The 24,505-nt window shown below is 36.4% G+C and overlaps 3 protein-coding genes across 7 annotated transcripts in view; 2 read left to right on the forward strand and 1 right to left on the reverse strand.

Moving 5' to 3' along the window:
• Nucleotides 1-42: 42 nt before the first annotated feature.
• On the forward strand, nt 43-6,039 carry LOC134800815 (transmembrane protein 14C). Its single transcript, XM_063773372.1, has 4 exons — nt 43-288; nt 2,970-3,017; nt 4,145-4,235; nt 5,144-6,039. Exons 1-4 carry the CDS (start codon nt 213-215, stop codon nt 5,262-5,264), a joined length of 336 nt encoding a protein of 111 aa, XP_063629442.1. The 5' UTR covers nt 43-212; the 3' UTR covers nt 5,265-6,039.
• Nucleotides 6,040-10,537: 4,498 nt separating this feature from the next.
• LOC134800704 (A disintegrin and metalloproteinase with thrombospondin motifs like) overlaps nt 10,538-24,505 on the reverse strand; it is a 204,620-nt gene continuing 190,652 nt past the window's right edge. For 3 of the 5 annotated variants that reach the window (XM_063773205.1, XM_063773206.1, XM_063773208.1), the window contains 9 exons: nt 21,181-21,323; nt 20,143-20,198; nt 16,837-16,963; nt 16,336-16,500; nt 15,204-15,320; nt 14,581-14,695; nt 14,005-14,120; nt 12,705-13,275; nt 10,538-11,567 (listed from right to left, as the gene is read on the reverse strand). In XM_063773205.1, coding sequence (XP_063629275.1) covers nt 12,723-13,275; nt 14,005-14,120; nt 14,581-14,695; nt 15,204-15,320; nt 16,336-16,500; nt 16,837-16,963; nt 20,143-20,198; nt 21,181-21,323 — 1,392 coding nt within the window. In that variant the 3' untranslated portion in view covers nt 10,538-11,567; nt 12,705-12,722. Of the gene's footprint in view, nt 11,568-12,704; nt 13,276-14,004; nt 14,121-14,580; nt 14,696-15,203; nt 15,321-16,335; nt 16,501-16,836; nt 16,964-20,142; nt 20,199-20,428; nt 20,482-21,180; nt 21,324-24,505 lie in introns of all 5 variants that reach the window. The other 2 variants (XM_063773207.1, XM_063773209.1) reach the window with 2 other exon arrangements.
• Nucleotides 21,551-24,384, forward strand: LOC134800802 (homologous-pairing protein 2 homolog). The gene is made up of 3 exons (XM_063773356.1): nt 21,551-21,894; nt 22,042-22,300; nt 24,234-24,384. The coding sequence occupies exons 1-3, from the start codon at nt 21,672-21,674 to the stop codon at nt 24,361-24,363; spliced, it is 612 nt and encodes a 203-aa protein (XP_063629426.1). The 5' UTR covers nt 21,551-21,671; the 3' UTR covers nt 24,364-24,384.

The following is a 24,505-nucleotide window of genomic DNA, read 5'->3' on the forward strand; positions in this document are numbered from 1 at the left end:
TTCTGGTTTGCTGTCAAGTCAGGTGTCAATGTCAAAAGTGCAAACGTCACAACATCACAGCGAATCGCTTGATTTGATTGTCTCGCAAATATTGAAAATCACTATTCACTTCATTCAGCGAATTTGTGGTTATCGGACTGCTCTAGATAGATTTGATAAGAGATAATAAATTGCTATAACTTTGAATTAATAATTTTAAATAAAAACTAGACATGGGTGTTGACTTTTTCGGTTTTGCGTACGCCGCTACTGTTGCCGCTGGCGGTATTATGGGTTACGCGAAGGCAGGTTAGTATTATAATTTATTCCGGTCCATTAAACTAGCGTTTCATCAAAACATTAAGAATTTTCTAGAAAAACAAAGTTGTAAGTACCCGTTTTATGAAAGAGGTTTTACAGTGTTGTTTTGTGTTTAGGTAATATTACACTACTTAAATACTGATCATAATATCTGAAGCGTGAAGAATCTTTGATAACTTATCTATACAAGTACATACTTATCTTAATTAAGTTCACATTCGTAAATAAAAGAGAGCTCGAGCTGTTTGGATCAACTACCAGTACTTTGAAATATTGTGTATTAAATCATGCCTGCTGTATCGCAGCTGGTGGAAGGGAGAGGGTCAATGATAATGGATGGTATTTTGACGGCCTTTGTAAATACCTTCTAAAAACATGGAGTTAAGTTTTATCTATTATTGTCCCTTTTTGGATTTCACGGGCCTATACTGCCCTCCTAAGTCGAAAAGTGCTATCTCAAAAACAAATGATTTTGTAAATGGAATTCTCAGTTATAGAAACTAAAGTATAAATCAATGCATTTTCTTTTGAGATAGCGCCCCATGGCTTAGCAGGGCAGTATAAATCCCGGTCTTATGATAGGCTTGCGTGGGGATATAGATCCAACACGTAGAGGCCCCTTGGAGAGCTTTAATGTCATGTAGAACGCCTGCTGGAACCTATTCACAGGCGCAACAATAGACACCCATGAACCGGTTGCAGCAGGCATTTTATTGTCCCTAATTATTAGCTTATATTCATTGAATAAAAGTTTTAAGATGTCTATTACACATCTGCTTTACATTTTCTAGGACTTCTTCAACATTAGATAATATAATAAGCACCTGAATTTCTGATACCTTACTAGTTACTATTCACTCATAAAAAAAAAGATTTGCTCATACTTACCCCAAATAGCTACATTAATATTTAGGATGTATTTTTTATGTATTATTTAAATGTATTTTTGAAAATCAGGTAGGTAGTCTAAAATTTGAAACAAGAATCAAATTCAAGTAAGTATAATAAATAATAAATAAATAAATAAAAAATAATACATACTTTATTGTACATAACAAGCAGATATTAAACTATTCCCTATGAATGTTCTCTTCTAAGTAACCTCAAAATAGTTATTTACGATACAAGTGCGAAAAAGAGGAAATTCGAAAAGAGTGGCTATAAATTAAAACACGACCGAAGGGAGTGTTTTAAATCGACACGAGTTGCGAATTACTTATTCGCACGTGTATCGTACAACGTTTTACAGTACATATGGCCCTTTAAAATTTGACATTCGCACGAAAAGTGCTATTTTACGCACTAGTGCGGGAAAATAAGACCATATGTACTGTAAAGTACTTTTTAATTTAATTCAACAAATCAAAATCAAAATTGCATTTGTCTTGGCAAGTTTTGCTGTGTGGGCGGTAATTAGGGTTGCCAGACATACTATAATGTGTATATTATAAAGTATTTTACTTTATTTGGCCACCGTATACTTTATGAAATACGAAACACATAAAGTATGCTAAAATACTTTATTTTAAACTGAAACTAGAACAAGCAAAAAATGTGTAAAAATAAAGAAATATTTATTTTTTCTGCATATACTTTATTTTTTGATCCTTTAATTTAAATTACCAAATACTATATATCTCAAAAAAACTGGCAACCCTGGCGGTAATATAGAGTTTACAATAATTTTGATTTCTCTATGCAGTCTCAATGAAAACAAACTTAATTGAATATGTGGTTATACTCATGATAACATTCTCAAGTCATAACAGTGCATTGTTTAATAAGAGGGTTATATTGAAACAGTCATTCTTGCATTACTTACACTTACCTGTACCTACAATATAACAAAGAGAAGTTACCATAGATAGTAGTGATTTATACTTATGGGGTGTTTGTTAACACATTCACTGCCCCCAACGCACATGTGCGTTCACCGTCATATAAGTTTGTTCCTAGGCCACGCCCCCTGGCAGTGAATGCGTTAAGGAAAACTTGAAATAAATTACTGTTGGAATACCAGTCAATACACTAGAACCAACTGGTTTATTGCACAATATAGGTATAGTTCCATAGCTTACCTTTTGAACGCCAAACCAGGGGTGCGAAACTCCTGACTTCGGCCAAACTCGGCTCCGCTCGGCTCAGCATTGCTCCGAGCCATTATTAGGGTTGGCACCACTTGACTTCCTTTTGCATGCACGACCACAGATAAGATAATTACTTGAATTTTGACAACCCTAAATAGCCGAAAGGGATAGTGCATGATTCGACCCTGAACCGCTGTCAAACTTCAGTTTTGTAGGAAGTTTCCTTTCTGTACGATAGTACTATTATTTATTCTGTAGCCAAACGGCGCATCCATTTGCCTTGCCACTGATGCTACGGGATAAAATTTAGTTTTGTGAATAAATAATGCTAACCTAAAAGTGGGGTGTTTTTCAGTAGATTTTCATCAAAAAACGATCGACGTCAAATGCCGTCTTTGGCGTCGTTGTCACGATTTTGCGTTGACGTCAATTGCCATCTGTGGCGTTCAAAAGGTTAAGATTATAAAAAAAATCAAGAAGGAACACTTCCGTCTGTCCGTAAACATAGTGGGCAGTTGTAAAAAAATAACAATAGAATATTTTAGATATTTTTTTTGCCTCAAACTTTGTTTTATTTTTCAGGATCCATTCCGTCTCTTGGTGCAGGCCTCATCTTCGGTTCCATCTTAGGTAAGAATATAAATTGTCATTCATGTGCATCAACTTCAACTATTTCTTATCATATCTATTTCTATCATCTGTCTGAAAACAGCATCTGTTTACTCTATTTAAATCTGGATACTGGCTTACCATAGTATTAGTGTAATAAAGTTAAGTCACGAAAAGTCTGCAGCGATTTTGATAGCCCACGCAGTGCCAGTGTTATTTATACGTCATAATTTCATAGAAGTTTGACGTTTAAAATAATACTTGCACTGCGTGGGCTATCAAATCCGCTGCAGTCTTTTCTTGGTCTGGCTCTACATACTTTCTCGAACAAAAGTCTCGAAGATCCATTGTCTTTGCAAATTTATGTATTATTTTTATTGTGGTGGTGTTCTGGACCATGGTCTAATAAAACATGGTCTTCTATTCCCAGAGTGACACAGGCCTACGTCATAATAACATGGCCGCTATATATAGCGCTATCGCATATTATCATATAGCGCTGTCGCATGATGACGTAGGCTTGTGTCAGTTAGGTGACCTAGAAAAGACGGGAATAGAGTACCAGGCGGAGTATATTATTATACCATGTTCTGGACATTTGGGAATGTGCATGGAGCCAAAGCCAACACATAGTGGCCCTTTTGTCACTCTAATGAAATGTAACGGCTACATTAAATTTGTATACCTAATGCTGGTAAGGCATAGTGAAACTAAGTAATTAATTGTAACATGTACCTGTTTAACAAATAAAAATACTCGAATTTAAACTGTTGTGAGACATACTAACATTGAATAATTTTACGGTTTAGACTCACTTGTTTTTAGTCACTCGCGCGACATGTTTCGGAGAGCCTAGGTCTCCTTTCTCAAGCACTAACAGTGCGAGCAGCGTTCACGACGGCCGTGTATCGCTTCCGCGAGTGACTAAAAACAAGTGAGTCTAAACCGTAAAATTATTCAATAAAAATACTGATTGATTGATTGGCATTAAGCGGTTGCTGCCCTTGCCCGAGTCAACATTGGTTATTATCATTATGAGTGTCCCACTACTGGGCAAAAGCCTCCCTCCTATTCTGCCACTTATTGTGGTAATATAAAAATATAAAATAAATAAATACGTTTAGTGACTTAAACATTTAAATCGACAGGTATTGGCGCATATCAAATCAGCAGGGACCCCTCTAACTACCAGCTGATGCTTGGAACCACCACCGTCTTGGGAGGTATTATGGGATACAGGTAGGTTATTCACACTTTCTTGTACCGTAATCAAGAAAATTTCTTAATTTGAGTATAATTATACCACCGACCAATTACGAAACCGCCTGGGTCAGTCACTGAGCGTCCTGACTTTAACCTACATTATTTGATCGTGTAATGTTTTCATCTACCCTCAACTGACATAAGGAGCCATTTGAGGGTAGATTTTGTTTACTTTTATTTAAATACCTAAAGATACAGAGTATAGTACGCGAACATGTTGTAACATATTTTCTCGGAAACGTACTTATTACATTTTCGTACGTACGTCGTTCTTTTTGTACTGAGACTGAATGAAATAGCAAGACACGTTCGTGTACGTTTCCGTGAAAATACGATGGAAAATAATTATGCACTACGAGTACAACTTACGCACACCACAATAAGATTTAAGATTAAGATTAAGAACAATAAATAATTATAGTCTGTATCTTTAGGTAGTTAAAAAAGAGTAAAGTAAATCTACCCTCAAATGGCTTAAAGTAGATGAAAAGTATGAAAACATTACATGATCAAATGAGTCGCTTAACTTCAAACTCGGGTAAATCCATCTGTCAGATTATGCGATTTTGGTATTAAGAAAAGGTAATAGGGTAGAGATTTGCTGAGAGAGTCCAATGGATTTACCCGAGTTTGAAGTTAGGCGACACAAATAATGTTGGTAAAAGTCAGGTCGTTCAGTGACAGATCCAGGTGGTTTTGTATTTGGTTGGTTAATCAATAAATGTTATAACTACCCGTAAATGTACAAATTAAAGATACAGAGTATAGCATAGATAGGATGTCACTGCCATTTTAAATTTAGAATCTCCATTTATTTTTCGTTCCATTTCTTATCACGTGAGGCCGTGTGTATACTCATACTTACGAACATTTCCACGTTTCAGATTCTACAACAGCAGAAAGTTCATGCCAGCGGGCATAGTGTTCGTACTGTCAGTAGGGATGCTCGCCAAGATACTCACCAAGCATGTCGGCTCGTCGCCAGTACCCATCAAATCTGGTTAAATTGAACTGTCGCCATCTTTGCCATACTGTAACTTTGCCCAGTGATTTAAACTAATTTATGTGCTAATTAACGCTTTTAAAGTATGATTTTGAAGTTTAGAACAATGTTTTCCTGTTAAATGTGTTCACGAGGTTTTTTCAAAGTGGGCAAAGTTGACATAAAGTCGGTATGGTAGATTTGAGAAAGTAAAAATTATTTTGAAACTAAGCACAAGATCAAATTTAATAACCAATCAGATTTTCTGACTTTTGTAAATGTTATAATGTAATATTATTACTATAATTAGTTTACTGTAGCATAATTGGGACATATTATTGAACTTATGTAGATTAAGTTAAACATTAATTAAGTGATAGTTGCACACTATCAGTTTTTTTTTGTTGTTTGACCCTAAAGTTGTATGTCTTAGTCCATTCCAATTCCAACGGTAATAGAGTTGGACAACGCTAAGTGGGCAGCGATTTTGATAGACTGTGCAAGTGTTACTTTAAACGTCAAACGTTTATGAAATTATGATGTTTAAATAACCCTTGCACAGTCTGAGCTATTAAGACTAGCTTGGTCTACCTCTATTAAAATCGTCCCATTGGTGAAACTTAGGCTGGTCCAAAACGTATATTTTTATTTTTGTCACTATGCTGTTATATTCTGTGGTTTTGACATCTTAATTATACTGTATGGTTTATTTATGACATTATTTTTAGGTGATCCAGAAGAAGCCTGATGTTTTTTTATATCTCGAAATGAGGCAAATAAAGGTGTTGGGACTGAAAACAGTTTTGTTCATTAACTACAGTGCGACACAAAATAGTAGAAATTAAATGAAGGCGCCACTTTCTACGTAACTGTCACATTTTTGACCTAAAATGCTTAAACATGGCAACAATAAATACTAAAGTATGGATTTTTTTTAGTTCCATTTAATTTCTACTATGTTATATCGCACTATATGTATTAACAAAAATAGGGACCAATGGCGCTTTTCAATATAGTTTGGGTAGTTTACCTTACCTAGGTACCTGCCTAGGGTGACTGCTAAAGTTATGGCCACTACATAGTAAGTGACCTTTCCTAACAAATCTGAAAGAAACAAGCCATAAGAAGTCTTATTGTTAAGAGTGGCCAATAACTAAAGTAATCAACCTACATGATATATGGAAATATTGAATTGAAATCAAAGAGAATAGATAGTATAGAGGGGTCCTGACATAGTAAATTTTGTAGTTACCTACAGTAAATTTACTGCCATCTATCGACACAAGACTAAAACTCAAAATGAAAACGTATAAAACTATTTAAAAAATGTATATATGTATGTCGCAGTCAAAAGTGTGAACTGGTCAAATAGTGACGGAAGTAGTGTCACCAAATGTATGGGACGTGCAAATTTTGGTATCGGATGAATTCACTTGGCACAGATGTAGTATACGTAAAGCTAAACCAATCCAGCCCGGTAGCCATCCGCCACCGCCTGGTGGGTAGGCAGGGGGGCATCCAAAGTTACACGCCGCATATCGGCTTCTATTTACCTACCACCTCGAGTTTGGTATCAATTCCAGATAAAGCGGGCATGAGGAATTCATTTTTGAGACCTTTGATGTACAGTTTAATAGAAAAAAATAAAAATATTGACGAATAAATCAAAACCGGTGTGCTATTTTTTTATTCAACTATTGCTATTATCAGCCGAAACTCGAAATGCTAGAAAGTTGAAATTTGCACACCAGGTTACATTTATAATGTGTACAAGAGATACGAAGAGATTTTGAAAAATCCAACCCCTAAGGGGGTTAAAAAGGGGATGAAAGTTTGTATGGGGTTCATATTTTATTTTAAGCTAGGAATTTCAAACTTCGTTAAAAGATATACTATTAAAATACAAGAAAACTAATTTCAGCGTTTTTGAAAATTCATCCCCTAAGGTGGCGAAATAGGGGTTGAAAATTTGTATGGAGATCAAAAAATTTTTCGAGTGTGGGGCTTGAAACTTTTTATATGTGCATATTACTAGAATACAAGAAAAGTAATTTCAGCGTTTTTAAAAAGTCATCCTCTTGCCCAGGCAGTGGAGAGTTATCCAGGTCGTACCTATTCCTAAGTCAAGTCAAGATAACACTTCGAAGCTAAGGCCGATTTCTTTGATGTCCTGTGTATCTAAGATATTCCACACAATGCTTACGAGACGCCTGGAATGGTTTATAGAACACAACCAGATTCTATCTCGAAATACCGTGGGCTTTAGGAAAGGTCTATCCTGTATGGACTGCCTAACTCGCTTAATATCCCACATACAAGTGGGTTTTGCCAAAAACACTTGCACTCTAGCTTGTTTTTTAGACATTGAAGGTGCATATAACAATGTTTCGGTCTCTAAAGTCGTTTCTATTCTAGATACCTTAGGAGTTGGGGGACATTTTTGTAGATATTTATGGGCCTTCTTGAGCGAGAGGCACCTTCTGCTAAAAGACCCTGATGTCGGTTTGTCTATGGTGCGGTGGACAGACAAGGGCCTAGCTCAAGGGGATCCACTCTCCCCTCTTCTGTTTAACATTGCTACATACCAGATTTGTAACGACATAGTCAATGTCTCAATTTTCCAATATGCTGATGACTTCGTGCTGTATGTCAGACAAAAGAATTTACATGACAGTGTCTGCTTAATGCAAGACAGTTTAAACTCAATGTTAAAAATTTTGGACAGTTTAGGACTTGAGGTTTCAGCTAGTAAGTCAAAGTTTTGTATTTTCAGCAAAGGTGATAAAAAACAACAAGTAAACCTATTAATTCGAGGACAACCGCTTTGCTCTGATAAATCTATTAAATACTTAGGTGTATTGCTAGACCAACACCTACGATGGGGAGAGCATATTAACTATGTAGTCGAAAAAACCCAAAAATACCTCAGCATTTTGAAAACTTTAGCTGGCGCGTCTTGGGGAATACATCCTAAGCACCTACGAAGGTTGTACATCTCCTTGATTAGAAGTAGACTGGATTAAGCGAGTGCACTTTTTCACAATAGCGCCAACAGACACATCTATAAGCTTGAAAAAATTCAAAACCAAGGTCTAAGGGTAATCGGAGGGTTTATTAGGTCTACACCGATTCATGTTATGCAAAGCGAACTATGTCTTGTGCCACTGCATCTCCGTAGATGGTTCCTGGCCACTAGGTTTTGCTTGAAATCACTTACCTGGTCAAATAGCGCCACGGTTGATGACGTTCTGGAGTTGCGGGCCTCATGCCAAAGAGGGTACTGGACTAAGACAAGGAAAAGACCTTTGCTAGCTGTCGTAAATGAGGAAATCTCTGAAGAGCATATTCAGTCGTCATTCCCATTACCAATGTTTCAATTAGATGTTTGGGTGTCAAAAATTGAATTACATGAAGTCTTGTACAACGGTTTAGAATCTGTTGTTGGTGCAAAACACAAACACAACGCCGATGCTCTGCGGATTGATGTGGTTCAAGAACTGAATAGAAAATATATCAATTTCTATAGAATATTCACTGATGCGTCGAAGTGCGATAAAAAAATAGGGGCTGCCTTTTTTGATCCTTTTAGTGCCACAAGAGCACAATACAAAATTTCGACTGGAGTTTCTATAATGACCGCGGAACTCAGTGCGATTTATCAGGCTTTAGTGTTTGTTGAAAATCAAAATTATCCCAATGTGGCAATTTTCACGGACAGTAAAAGCTCCATTCAGCATTTGAGCCGGTGTGCCTCAGGCGAACGGTGCTTTTCACTGGCGTACAAAATCCTAATGAAAATTTTTAAGCTCCGAAATTGCGGAAGGTGTTTGAAAATACAGTGGGTTCCGTCACATATCGGCCTGGTGGGAAACGAGGAGGCTGACCGGTTGGCGGCAGCGGCTGCTTCTGGGGGAACTGAAATTGATGTCGCTCCAGACTTCTCAGAAATAGTCGCAAAGTATAAAAGTAAAATGTATGGTCACTGGAAGGAGTTCTTTGATGAAAGATCGAAAGAAAAAGGAATCTGGTACAAGACCATTCAATGTGAGCCTCCTCGGATACCCTGGTGGGAACTAACTGACTTAAACCGGGCGAATATTGTACGTGCCCACAGGCTTCGGTCCGGTCACATTCCATTAAATAAGTTTGCTCATCTGATGGGGAAAGCAGAGTCGCCCAACTGCGATATCTGCGGCTCCGTCGAAGATGTACAGCACTTCTTAATGGAATGTGTCCGGACTCGAGTCAAGAGGGCACAATTATTTGAAGCTGGGGACTATAAAGAAATTGATGTTGGGGTTTTTCAGTCGATTTTGGCGGAACCCCTGTCTAAAACTGCAAAATTAGTGTACCATTTTTTTGATAACTAGTATAACATTTATTGAAACTCATATAATGTAGAGGCCCAACGGAGCCGACATGTCCCGTTTGACAAAGGTTCCTTTTAAAAACGTAGATAAAAAAAAAAAAAAAAAAAAAAGTCATCCTCTAACGTGGTTAAAAAGGAGTTGATCCATTACAAATTACTTTGACTGCCCCCCTGCCTACCTGCCAGGGGGTGGCGGATGTCTACCGGGCTCAAATAGCTTAGCTTTACGTATATTACATCTGTGCTAAGTGAATTAATCCGATACCAAAATTTGCACCTTATGACACTACTTCCCTCAGTAAAAAGAACTTTTAACCGACAAAAACAGGCAAAACTGGTTTTGACTGAGCATGTTGGTCAAAAGTAGTTTTACCTGAAAATCATTGGTTAATAGTAATTGTGACTGTTACTATCAGTCAAAAGTACTCCCAGAAATAGGTAGGTTAGGGTTATTTTTTTTTGCTACGCCCTAAAAACGAAACTGTTCCCAGAAATAGGTAGGTTAGGGTTATTTTTTTTTTGCTACGCCCTAAAAACGAAACTGCTGCCAGAAATAGGTATGATTTTCAGGTAAAACTACTTTTGACCAACACGCTCAGTCAAAAGCAGTTTTGCCTGTTTTTGTCGGTTAAAAGTTCTTTTGACCAGTTCACACTTTAGACTGCAACCTGCAACATATATATGGATAAATTATTTTATTATTTTTATATCATTTTGACCCATGTTCATTCACTGATACCTATGTGTTAAAATTGTTAAATATGAAACGGTGTCGTCAACGCCATCTAGCCGAGCATAGGCCAAAGGTGTGTGCGCCATCTATCCGAGAATTACTTTTTCTTGATTTCCGAGGCACGTTTTTTCCTTAGACTTTATTCATCTTATACAGAGTTACATATGTTTTTGATTGAAATAAAACAACGTACACAGATTTCATTATTTTCTATTTTCTTCTTAATATTTAAACAATTTGGGAAAACTAAAAACCATACATAAATAGTTTGAACATAATAAATAGTAGTGATGTAAAGTTTCCGGCAAGTGATGTGACTGGTCATAGTCAACCGTCATTTTCTTTAATTCTATTGGTAACTTTGTTTTTTTAAAGAACTAGGTGCCATAAATAATTTTAATAATAAAGAAAGGCTTAAAATTAGAAAACTAAATTTCGTGTCAAGTATAGTCACAAAAACTATGGGAATGTGTATTTTTATTTTATAAAAATGTGTTCCATAGATAAAAATACTTTTTGAGTGGACTGTTCTATGTTCGAAGCGCGAGCCAGTCGCATTTTAGTTTTATTTTAACAGTCAAATACATATAAAACTTAAATCAATTACAATCTTAAAAATAATTGTATAAAAGGCACTTTGTGGCAGTTTCTTTTAAGTAACCTTATAAAGAGGCTATTTTTACAACCAACAAAAAATAGTCTAAGGAGTATTTCTACAATGAATCCAAAAACCGATCTATTTCGGATTAAAAAAATAATCGTCGTCCATTCAGTTTTTACAAAACTACAACCTAATGTACTTATAGACTTCAATATTAATAGTAACACAATCACATTGTAATATCACACGCAGAACTGTGTCCGACACTCATAAAAGTTTTGTCTTCAGACACATTTGACACACACACGACGCCATCCCGTAATTACCCGCTGAATATTAATTATTACCATTCGTAATTAATTAAAATAAATGCAGGCAAAGTAATAATTCTGCTTGCATTTATTTCGAGGTTTTTATCGATCACAGGAATTAATATTCGTGTAATATTCAATACTACGGGACATGCGCTCGTTTCACAATCTGTAATTGTAGCTTAGAGGCTGGAAACGGACTATCCAGGTAGGCTTTAGGTTCTAGAGTCTAGACCTAGTACGCTCTAATAGTCTCTGGCATCCAGCTTGGCAGTCTTCATGGTTCGGCCCGCTCGCTCTCTCTAATGGCGGCTGAAACATAATTACAGGAGTTAATATTGACAATAAGAACTAGGTAATTAAAATTAATATTTACAAGTGTAAAAAGTAACACTAAAGACTTTATAATTACTTATTGTAATTAATTATGTACAGATATGTTTTGGCTTTTTCCAAAGGATTCCCAATTTAGTAATTAAATTCTCTAACGCAACAGAAACTTAGTAATAAACTTGACATACTTTTATAAAGATCTACTAAAGTTTTTATTTTACAATTACTGTAATTATTATATACTGAACTACTTGGGATGTATTTACAAAGTAATTAAATATGAGCGAGTATCAACGCATATCAAAATTCTCTCAAATCTAAATTATCGTCAATACTGATAGAAACAATGATCGCCGGTGGACCTACTGGACATTACGTTTCTTCAATAATAACTTTTAGTCAATTCGGTACTTATTATGTAATGTAAGTACCATCACGCTCCACGATTGTTGCGCCATTTAGGGTCCCAGCTAAATTGGTTATTCAATACTTACGCTATATGTATAATTTCCAATTTAGCAAGAACCCTAAATGGCATAACAATCCCGTGTGGTGACTGTACATGCATTTAATTAAGTTTGATATGTATCGATATAAAAATTATAGCCACTATAATTATAACTATTATAATTTATAAGGTTGGAAACGTGATAAGTAATAAATGTCCTGATTGATAAGTTATATACAAACACGTATGCATTCACAGAATGTAATGTGTTGAGTCGAATGTACAACGTTGAAAGTTCTGTAATGTGTGAATATGTACACGATATTGAGGTAGAAAAATTACAATTTGACACTTAATTACATTGGTATCGCAGTCGCATAAAAATAGAATTATGTAGCTACCTACTTATTAACTGATTAAAACGATTATCGATTAATAAACTCTTCAACTCAAAAACATATTCAAATGTAAACCTAGCCCTAGATTGGAATTGTAATCAAATCATGTAAGTACAGAAGTCAAATTGTAATTTTCATCATTAGTTTTGGGTTGCAATGTATGAGTATAGACATGTGATGTACTGATGTAGAAGACACAATGAGCTATGTAACAGAAACATCGATGGTAGAAGGATGACTCCAATGCCGCCGGTGAGACCCGTTTCTTACCAATATTGTGTTTTGGCACTACTGTCGTATGATCTCCCCACTCGTCAAATTCCTTTGGTAAGAGAACACCAATCTCGCTGGTTCTATTTGTACTTGTTGGACGTTTGCGTCTGGCCTTATGGAGTTATCACTTGACTTCGCTAGGGAGTAATGGGTCCCAAATTTGTAGCTAGACCTTGAACCCTTTTCTGGATAAGGATTCTTTGTCGTAGATCTTCCGAAATAGGTATCGAATTCATCTTTACTGTAAAATCCGGCTCTCTTCGGTTCGCTTCTATCGACTTCTTTCGTTGTTCTTGAGAAGAAATCGTGGAAGTCATATGGACTTTTCGTTGTCGATAAAGAGTATTTATTAAAAGATGGCGGGTATGTTATACTACTTGGTTGCGTGACTGTTTGTCTGTCTGTATATTCTATTGGTTTCTTTGTCGTGTAGAAGTAGTATATGGGCGGGTTTTCTGTCGTTGAAGTGGTCGTTGTTGTATATATTGAGTTTGTGGTCTTGTATGTTTGGTATTTTGGTTTGTATGTTGACGTGCTAGGTACTATTGGCTGAGTCGTTTCTTCGTAACTATTGTGAAATAAGTCGTATTAGTATGTTGTTGACTTGTTGTGTGAATGCTTGTCCACATACTGACTTAAACGAGAGTGTGCTGTGTTCTCATTTTTCATGTCAGTTTTGTGTTTTTTTTTATTATTATTATTTATTTATCAATTCTCATGCTAAATTCTTCACAACTATGAAATCAGTAGATACTCAATATCTTTTAACCTCCTGAGTTGAGTTCCAGAAGCAAAGGGCTTGGTTATTTAATTTGAAATTATCTATTATTCATGCTATTAAAGTAAAATTTTGAATTATAATGTACACAGTACACAGAACCTCACGAGGTTAAAATATAAAATATAAAAACTTCTTACCAACTATTCAAATACAAAAAATCTAAAAACGACTTTCATACTCACAGCAAAATTATTCTAGCGTTAATAAACTTAATTACTCGTGGTAGTAACATCGTAATTATGATTACCATCGGTAATAAAGTACGATACTTAATTACCACACCGGTATTAAGTGCGTACGACAATTAGCGCCAATTGCACCATCCCACTAACCCGGAGTGAAGCGGATAAACCGTTAACCCAGTGTCAAATTGTACTGGTAACCATGGTAACTCCAGTTTTAACCGGATAACCCGGGCTAGTGGGATGGTGCAAGTGGCCCTTAGTTTTTAATATTGTATACCACGTGTAGTAATAATGATTACCACAGTTAATAAAATGTGTGTACAATAAGTACCTGGTAATGTTGCCGTAGAACGGGCTCGTGTCCGGACGGACGTAGCTCGGCGTGTGCTGCGAGTAGTCCGGGATTATGTTCTCGTGCTCGGTTATACATCTACCGTTTATGCAGTACTGAAACAAACAGATTGGTATATTTTACTTTAAATACAAATATTTGGGGACAATCTTAGAAATGTAGTGCATAATCCTTTACCATCGTATTTTCACGGAAACGTACGAACGTGTCATGCTATTTCAGACAATCTTACAACCAATCTTTAGTAAAAGAAGTACTAATAAGGTTAACTGAAGCACAGAATAAATAATAGTACTAGGTAATACACTCTCTAACAAAACGCGTCTATTACGACAGATATGACCGCACGGTGGCACAAGCGCGAACAGGTACCAACATTGGTGTGGACCGCATGTACGTAGCGACGCGACGAAATCGCGGAGTGAGCCACGCCTGACTGAAGTAAAGCCCGCTCCACACTCGTGCGCGAATCCGCGAACGCAAGTGTGGAGTCGATTTCGCAAATCGCGCACGAGTGTAGAGCGGGCTCAACATGAAGAATACGAAGACAGGTACCTGTCCGTCGCCACATGGCGACCCTTCGGCGGCCGGTCGGTAGGCGACGCAGTACCCGCTGGCGGCGTCGAAGCAGAACAACTGCGCGCACACTCGCTCGTCTTTGAAACACGCGCTGTAACAGAAAAGAGGGTTTTAAAGTTTAAATTCCTGCTAGTATTTTAGTAATTCATAGTTACATTCCTTAATCCTCTAATCTTAATCCTAATACTCCGTAAAAAACCTCGTAATGCCTCGATACAGTTCAGCAAGAGGCTTGGCATCAAAACGAGTCTTGCTCGTGACGAGTTGTATTAAAATATAAGCCGTCTTACTTGTTTTCTCTATCCTTGCAGCACTACGTATCAAGCACATGGTCTGGCAACGCAACGAGCCTTCTTTGTAAAAAGTTTGAAAAAGGCGCGATTTTTTTTTCTACTGAGAATTAGTTTGCCAGACTATACTATATAAACTGTATCTCACCTGGTGCCTCTATCCTTGCAGCACTGCGCGTCAAGCACATGGCCTGGCAACGCAACGAGCCTTCCTCGTAAAAAGTTAGAAAAAGGCGCGATATTCAAAATTTGTATGGACAAATGACTCAAAATGAGAATTGGTTTGCCAGACTATAAACTGTATCTCACCTGGTGCCTCTATCCTTGCGGCACTGCGCGTCAAGCGTCAGCAGACGGCCTGGCAACACGCGCGGCAACGAGTCGTCCTCGTGCGGCGAGTTGTACAGGCACGTCGCTGTGTCGCCACTGGAATTATACAAAACTTGGTTCAGTTTAGAGCTACTAAGAAATCATTATTAGAGTATTAAGAAAAGTCTTCAATAACTTTTAAACTTGACTTTCGATTCACTTGGAAAACTCTGACACGTTGCGGTATCAAATCAATGTTGCATGCGACAGTAGGTACACACATTATGCATCGTATTGCATGGACGATAGGTATTCGTCAAGTTCGGATCACCACAACAGACATCAAAATTCGGATCCATGGCTATGGCTATAACCCTTGAACATAATTTTCGATCGTTCGTTTGTCTATTTGTTTCTATGGTATAGTCGCCATCAGATATATAGCTGCGGGCTCAGCACGGTTCCATTTTTATCGACTATCACTATGCGCGTCCCTTTCGCACTTACATACTTGTTAGAACGTGACAGGCATGGTGACAAGGGATAAAAACGCAACCGTGCTAAGCCGCCTGGTCAAGCAAATCTTGTCAGTACAAAAAGGCGCGAAATTCAAATTTTCTATGGGACGATAACCCTTCGCGCCTACATTTTTTAAATTTGCCGCCTTTTTCTACTGACAAGATTTGCTTAACCAACTATAGGTACCTAACGGAGCGGCCAAGAGATGCTCACAAATATTCTGAACACGCTTCTATTGTCAAAGAGTTAGAGTGCGTGTTTAGATATTTTTGAGCACCTTGGCCGCTCTAATATATCTGATGGGGACTGTAGGTACCTACTGAATGTTTGGTTGATATCTGTATAAATTCAGACGTCAATGTCTACGTGTCTGAATCATGAATCAGGTGTATCTTGTAGCTCTTTGGCCGACTGTCAACCTTTTTAAGCTATAGTCGGACTAAATACCAATTATAATATGAGTCGCTTAACTTCGAACTCGGGTAAATCCATCTGTCAGATTATGCGATTTTGGTATTAAGAAAAGGTAATAGGGTAGATATTTGCTGAGAGGGTCGAATGGATTTACCCGAGTTTGAAGTTAAGCGACACATATTTATAATAATTAACCTACTTTAGGAAATGATGGAAGCTCTGCACACTGCACGGCGACCATCGGAACCCTTTCTCGGTGTGTCGCAAGTCGGACATGATGAAGCCGTCCTCCCATCTGCATTTCTCGGCCCCGGGGCCGCCGAGGTACGAAGGAGGGGGGCTGCCGTCGTGCACAGCTCCTAATCTGTGGAATTTTAGAATGTTTAATTTGGAATTAATTAGAAAAGAATTCTTATAATGCGATCTCCGTCGACTCTAGTAAAAATACGAGATAGCCTTATTACGGCGAGATCCTATGGCCATAGTGATTGATAAACTCTCCAGAGGCAATCGAGAATCGTGTCCCCAATAAACATATCGTTAGCGCGTTATAGAAATCTCCTCCTTCAATTCAGCGACATCTAGCGTGTTATTTGGTAAACCTTTCGTATGAAACACGGACGCGGACATTTTTTTATAAGCGAAGAAGCACCATTTTCTACCGTCATAGTGGTTTAGCAGACTATACAACTATACTTACAAGTGACCAACTTCATGGGCAGCGACTATGATTCCCGAGAAGCCGCCAGTATCCTCAATAATGGCCACAGAGTTGACCTTCTCCAGTCGTTTGTTCACCACGCATGCGCCACCGACGTACGCGAAACCTGTTCATAGAGCTTTTTAATATTCGAACTTTTTTTTGTGCGTCCACATTACGCTAACAAACGCTAAATAAGGATGCAGCTATATGACAGCTGTACCCAAACAATGTTCGTTTGCTTAGTGTGGACGCGTCAATAAAGAAAAAAGTGCCGATAAAGTTTTTTTTAAGGTAGGTATCCAAATTAAAACATTACGACGATGAGTCTTATTGTTTCATTAAATGATAAATATGTTTTATAGATATTTTTTTTCTTTTTTAATCTTAAAGTAAAACATCGGCACGTTGGTACTAATTAAAATTTAAAGGGAATTGAAAGCATTTGTAGCAAGTGGATGTTTTGGCTAGGGTAATGGGATTTCAAGGGTTTTGGTAAAAGCCGGTAAGCATCCTTATCTACTTATAAGTTCTATAGGTACTTACAGATGATGTAGTCTTAGAAAAAGTCATTATAATAGGTACTTATTATACTTAAAAATAGGTCGTATAATTAATAATTGGTGCTGTACAAAATATTAGAAGTTGGAAGTTAATACTATAGTTAGCACACATGCAAAAGCTCAAGCGGGTTAAAGTTTTTTATGCAAGCACGCAGCATTTAAATATACTCTTGCAAGCCAGCATTTCCAGTAGAAAAAGGCAGAAAAGGCCATAAGTAGTCGGTTTTCCATAGTAAGTTGGCCCTTAAGTCAATTTGATTCGGGTTTTTTTTTGTAAGTACCTCTTATGGTGAAGGATATTTTTGCTGAGTATCAACATCCTACTAGTGACAGTTTTTGACTTATGATTTTATTATTTTTTTTCTTTAATGTATTTGTGTTGTTTCTTTAATGTTTTTCGGGATGTATTGAAGCGATTTGCTTCAATTTTTTAAATAGTGTTCTTTATTTAGGTATACATCGATACTCAAAAAACCGGGCAAGTGCGAGTCGGACTCGCGCACGAAGGGTTTCGTACCATAATGCAAAAAAAAAACGAAAAAAAAAGCAACAAAAACGGTCACCCATCCAAGTACTGACCACTCCCGACGTTGCTTAACTTTGGTCAAAATCACGTTTGTTGTATGAGAGCCCCATTGAAATCTTTATTTTATTCTGTTTTTAGTATTTGTTGTTATAGCGGCAACAGAAATAGATCATCTGTGAAAATTTCAACTGTCTAGCTATCACGGTTCGTGAGATACAGCCTGGTGACAGACAGACGGACGGACGGACGGACAGCGAAGTCTTAGTAATAGGGTCCCGTCTTACCCTTTGGGTACGGAATCCTAAAAAGGAAAAAAAAGTAAAACAAAAATAAAACATTTTTTTTTATGTCGTGGTGAAGTAGTGGCACCTCTAATTTTTTTTTCCTACTTGTAGGCCTGACATTGGCCTACTAGGTACTTGCCTAAATATCAAAATTTTCCAAACGGTACTTCCTGTTAAAAATTAGCAATGTGTGTGGTCAAGTCCTGTACTCCATCGGTGTTTTTCAATGTAGGTAGTATACAAACATTAAGTTGTAATTGGCATTTTACTCTTAAATACGACAACCTGATAAGAAATCGCAAACAGAATCGAAGAGTTTGTATACTACATTGAAAAACACCGATTGAGAACAGAACTTGACCACACACATTGCTAATTTTTGACAGGAAGTACCGTTCGGAAAATTTTGATATTTAGGCAAGTAGTAGGCCAATGTCACGCCTACAACTACAAAAAAAAATTAGAGGTGTCACTACTTCACCACGACATAAAAAAATGTTTTATTTTTGTTTTACTTTTTTTTCCTTTTTTTATATATGACAACTGGTATTCGTTTTTTGAGTATCGATGCATACCTAAATAAAGAACACTATTTAAAAAATTGCAGCAAATCGCTTGAATACATCCCGAAAAACAATACATTAAAGAAAAAAATTAATAAAATCATAAGTCAAAAACTGTCACTAGTAGGAAGTTGATACGCAGCAAAAATATCCTTCACCATAAGAGGTACTCACAAAAAAAGCCCGAATCAAATTGACTTAAGGGCCAACTTACTACTTATGGAAAACCGACTATGGCCTTTGAAAATGTAGGCGCGAAGAATCAAACTCCCATACTCACAAATTTTGAATTTCGCGCCTTTTTCTACAGATAAAGTTCGCTTGCCAGAGTATAAACCCAAAACCAACGTTTTTAAACCAAAAGTAAAACATTCTTCTATTGTTTATGGTTATTTAGAATAAAACCTCCCGCGTTTTTTTATTTCACATTGACAGTTCTATTGCGGTCCAAATTAACAAATACTTAAAGTTTCGATTGTGAGCGGTGTTAAATCGAGATTTTATTTTAGCGTCGATTACGATGTCTACATTTACACATTACTCCGTACCCAATGACCCCTTGTCATTTAAGTAAGGTTGGGCCGACTGGTCTCTATGTTACGCAACTTTCTTACTGTAATAGCAAAAGATACAAGTGAGTATTCTAGTGATCTTTGGATGCGGCGGAGTCAAAAGCTAAAGATCATCTTGAAGTTTACGATGTTATGGTCAGGTGATTTATAGTTTTTCATTAAGAAAACAACTTTGTTGCCATAAAAGTAGGTACTTCATTTTGATTAAATAAAGGTCAGAATAGTCATTGCAAGGGATACTTGGCTGGCATAACATGATTTGTTTTTTATCAGTATGTCAGTCAAACGGAGAGTTTAACGACGATATTCTTACGAATGGGTGATGGGTGACTATAATGACATTTATGACAACATACTAAATAACATAGATACCTATAAAATGTTTCTCAGATATGCATGCTTTTAGATTACGTATTAAAATTGATGACGATAGAAACCACAATTTTTTACAAGTCTACTTCAGCACAGAAAAATTACATGTTGAGACTATTAATGGATATGAAAGAATAAACATTATATAAAATATGCATTATGAATCTAAACTACTTACAGTACAGTCGAATGATCTAAAACAGAATTATATACATATAAAACATTAACTGGAAAGGTTCATTTTACATGTATCTAGAAGAATGGACTGCTGCGGAAAGACAGATATTATTCACAAGGTGCTAAATGACTCGGATTTAGGTAGGGTCAAAAGTGACAGGTGGGGTCAAAGTGACGTGTACACAGAGGTGAGGGACTAGATGAATCAGGCGTGCTTTTGGATGGATCTTTTAGGTTTTAACACGCTACCTGCTGTCCCTCTATTGCACGCATCATTCGCATACTGTCTTCTGCACATGTCTAGTCTGAAAGCGCACGAAAATATAACTCAACACAAGTTCAATACAATTCGGACCTATCAAATCCTAATTTGTTAATCTAATGTGTCGTGTCTTACATTTAGCGCCATTACCAAATCCTTTACCTCTTAGATTATAAATTATGAAGCATTTAATATTCACTCTTAAGCTGTTAATGCCGCGCCTGTTGTCAAACCAATCGCAATCCTTAGAGACCTCTTTTTAAAATGAATTACCAGCGGTGCCTTTGGTACAGCGACCACCCTTGCGTCGTCGGCACATGTCGTATCTGTTGATGAAATCATTTGCCACGTCTTCATTTCATTGCTTCGAATTGCCAGGCATTGGCATAACTTTAATGTAAACTTAATATTCTAATAATGGCGCCAAATTGAAGTTCAAAATATTAGATATACTTACCTGAAATCCTGGTGCGTGATGCGTAAACGATAACAAATGTTCAGTATAATAGTTAAAGTAAAATATTAATATTAACTACTTCTAACAATATTAATTTAAGTGTACAACATCAGAAAAGGTAATTTTATTTCTATTTAACTCCTTCAAAACATTTAGTGTAATTGACATAAAAACAATAATGTGTAAAGAATTGTATTAGTAGGTACACATCTGTAAAAATATTTTTACGTGTGTGTAATCTACGATATGTTCACAACACTATCATTTGTTAAATAAAAAAACTCGACTTTTTAACCACATTATTGACATTAAACCGGCGGGTGACGATGATAATGTTCTGCTAATTGTCTGGCATAAACATTATTGTATATTTGTTAACAGTTGAGCATCATTAATTACTTATCAGATGAGCAGCGCAGGGATGTATATATCTGTTAGAACAAGAGGTATGTATATAACCCTCTATTCTATTAGATATATATATATATACGTCGCGTTCAGCGCACCTGATTGATAATGATTGATGGCTACTACACTGGTTAAAAAGTCGAGTCCAAAAGGTACTTACTTGGTGATTGCAACAGCAATGTCGTAGACTGGCAACCGCCGCTCTCTGAACAAATACTTGCCCATGTCAGTGAGCGCGGCGGCCGAGTCAATAGCGTCACGGCCAACTCTATTTCTTTCCAAGTAGGGTGTGGCATCACGGCCCTGTCAATGTTTAAAATATGAATGTTATTTATAATTAAAAGACATTAATCTCAATTTTCGTGTTCTTAATATTCCTAAACATATTTAAAACAGGTGGAATTATTAAAACTAAATCCATATCACGTCACCGGTTACAATACGTTTTTCAACTATACTATATTATGATTTAATTAAATCGAGAAAATTGGCAGTTTGACTCACGCCTTGGTCGCATGGTGTAATAAAAAGGATGTAGAAACGTCAACTGTCACCTACAAATGGCGGTATTTTCCGAATAAGTTTTGTGGTTAAACTTTTGTCCAGACGAGTCATGTTTTCTCATTATATTTGGTAAAATATTATGCAACAATGGCCAATGAGGCAGTGCTAAAATATTTAGTGGACACAAATCGCCCATATTCGTGTGCAGACGTAACAGTTAACCTCCGTGGTGCCTTTTCGAAATCCGCTGTGCAGAAGGCGTTGGACTATCTGAGTGAAAATGCAAAAATTCGTTGTAAATTGTATGGAAAACAGAAAGTTTACGCAGCCATACAGCCGGAAAATGTTATAGAAGACGGAGATACTGAAGGTAATATGTTTTGAGCAGTGTTAACGTTTAAAATGTCTCGGCCAAAGTTAGTTGTATTCAGACAAAAAAGACAATAATAATTCGGGCGATTCTCAATCATAACTTAATAAGTATTTAATACCTAATTCTTAGTTATTGTTTTCGCAGACTATGACGCTCAATGGAAGTCAATAACTGAAGAATTATTGGAAAAAACCAACACTTTAAAAACAGCAGAAACAAACTTAAAGACTATCTTGACCGCTCCCACAACTGATTTAGCCAAGTCCCAAATAGAGGAGCTGAAGGGGAGAATAGAGGGTTTCGAGAACAAGTTGAAGGTGTTGAGTACTTCTACTAATGTTATTAGTGCTGAGGAAAAGACCGCTATTATGAGCCAGCATGAGAAATTCTTGAAAGAGTACAGGTAAGAAATAAATAGTGTGTATTTTTTCATTATACTATTATATTATTGAGGCAAATATTGGACATGGAATTTACCCAGTTATAAATCAGTTAGGTACAGAAACTGCAGAGATAACCAACCCTTCTGCTTCTGCATATAAACTTGTTTGCAGGGAGGGGGGGGAGGGGGGGCTGTTATCTTTGCTGCTTACTGTACCTACTTCAAAAAAATAAATAAGGCAAAAATGATACATAGGTGTATGAAATTATTTTTGTATTATATATATTTCTTTTTATTTTAAAAAGCCATTATTGTATTACAATTTACAAGCATTTATGTAACAGGCCCGTGATACCCTAGGACACATGGTATCATGTTATGTCTTGCTAAGTTAGTGAGACTGATTTTTCAATTTATTTATGTAACATTGTATATTATGTCATCAAAATTGTCAGAAAATAAGCTTAAACACTTATTGAATAAATAAAATATCCTCAAGATATTGTTTCTAACAATGGTAGTAGATCCAGCTATAAAATATTTTTATTTATTAAATTATTACAGGAAAATCATATTGAAAGATCTACTGATCTTATCCGACTTCACGGAACATTGTAAAATTATTATATTTTAATTTGCTGTTTTATGCAGTTTTAATAATCTTATAGAATAATTAATTAGTTGATGGGTTTAATTAATATGCAGAGTAAGTAATAAAATTACTAATTCTCTGTAAAGGTTACACTTGAATGTTTTTTTGTTTTTGAATGTTTTATGTTTTGCCTTTGCTAATTAATATACACCATAAGGAAAGCTATAAAATTCAAGGAAGAAAAGACATTTTATTGATCTTATCTGATAAAGACCATAAAATGGGTAAGTATCATAAAAAATTAAAAATGTAAACATTTTTATGGTAACAAATTAATGAAAACTTAAAGATTCTTGGAAAAAGCGCGTATCGTTTAAAAATAACTTAATTAGTCTTAAATTTATATTGTACGTAATTTGCACCAAATACACTTCATAGTCATTTTAGACCTTATTAGAATTGATGTAAGGTATAGGATTGCTCCCTGTCTTTATTTGACATGTTTGTGTCCGTTAACACAGCAAATCCTTGGATATATCCATAAGAGCTGTTTCCCACTGACGTCCAGTTTTTTGCGGGTACGGTTTTTTGCAGGATCCAGTTTTCTGTAGTATGCATACATGATCACATCACGCAAACAGAATCCTCGTGTGAAAGTTACTATATTAGCACCTATACTACTAAAACGGGATCCCGCAAAAAACCGTACCCGCAAAAAACTGGACGTCAGTGGGAAACAGCTCTAAAATGACGTGATTATAGAATGGGGTTGGTCAGTCGAAGTATTTTTCAGATGGCGCCAGCATAGTTTTACCTATCAATCCTAGGATCTATCTATTCCTAGGAATAGAGTCAAATTATTATTTTTTATTATATGTCCTAGCTAGCCCTTTAACCACTTACTTTACTTTAAAAAATATATTTTCTGAAAATAATTTAATTTGATCTAACACTTCAAAAAAAATATTTGTTTAAATTTGATCTTTTTAATAGCTCTAAATATAGTTGAATATCATATCCGCCATATACTATGGCTCCATATGCGGTAAAGGGTACCTACGCCAAATCTCATAGAACACAGACTTTAGAGACAGGGAAAACCTATGCTAGCGCCATCTATACAAACCTTTGACAGTTGCCAATCCCATTAACCTAAAATGTAGTACAGCCAGCTAATTCGACGAGCTACGAATTCGACTCCACACTCGCGTTCGCAGCTTCGCGCCGCGATTCGCGTACGAGTGTGGAGCGGGCTTATCATGGGGATAACTTGATAAGCGCTCTAATAATACCTACGCCTGCTAATGGTAAGCGAAGTATCATTATAATTTTAAGGTAACATTGCCTTAATCTTTTTTGTAGGAGTCGCAAAAGAATATCGACCGACATCATCGAGGCGGTACTGGAGGGCTATCCGAAATCGAAGAAGAGCTTGCTAGAAGAACTTTGTATTGAGACAGATGAAATGGCTAATTTTAAATTAATGAATTAATTTGGAAAAGCACTAAGTGTTTATGTTCATTTTTGTTAGGATTTACTGAAATAAAAGTATTGATTGTTAATATGACATAATTTAAAAAAAAATATGTACGCGTTTTTTTGTACTTAGGTAAATACGAAATATTATCGTATAT

This window comes from Cydia splendana, chromosome 20 (genome assembly GCF_910591565.1).
Source record: "Cydia splendana chromosome 20, ilCydSple1.2, whole genome shotgun sequence".
In the NCBI taxonomy this organism is placed as follows: Eukaryota; Metazoa; Arthropoda; class Insecta; order Lepidoptera; family Tortricidae; genus Cydia; species Cydia splendana.

What these genes read in the sequence shown, in the direction of transcription:
- LOC134800802 (XM_063773356.1), top strand. Translation starts at nt 21,672, where the DNA reads ATGGCCAATGAGGCAGTGCTAAAATATTTAGTGGACACAAATCGCCCA. An exon ending in AGAAGACGGAGATACTGAAG is followed by an intron (nt 21,895 to 22,041) that starts GTAATATGTTTT and finishes TTGTTTTCGCAG; the next exon opens with ACTATGACGCTCAATGGAAG. An exon ending in AAATTCTTGAAAGAGTACAG is followed by an intron (nt 22,301 to 24,233) that starts GTAAGAAATAAA and finishes TCTTTTTTGTAG; the next exon opens with GAGTCGCAAAAGAATATCGA.
- LOC134800815 (XM_063773372.1), top strand. Translation starts at nt 213, where the DNA reads ATGGGTGTTGACTTTTTCGGTTTTGCGTACGCCGCTACTGTTGCCGCT. An exon ending in TATGGGTTACGCGAAGGCAG is followed by an intron (nt 289 to 2,969) that starts GTTAGTATTATA and finishes TTTATTTTTCAG; the next exon opens with GATCCATTCCGTCTCTTGGT. An exon ending in CATCTTCGGTTCCATCTTAG is followed by an intron (nt 3,018 to 4,144) that starts GTAAGAATATAA and finishes TTAAATCGACAG; the next exon opens with GTATTGGCGCATATCAAATC.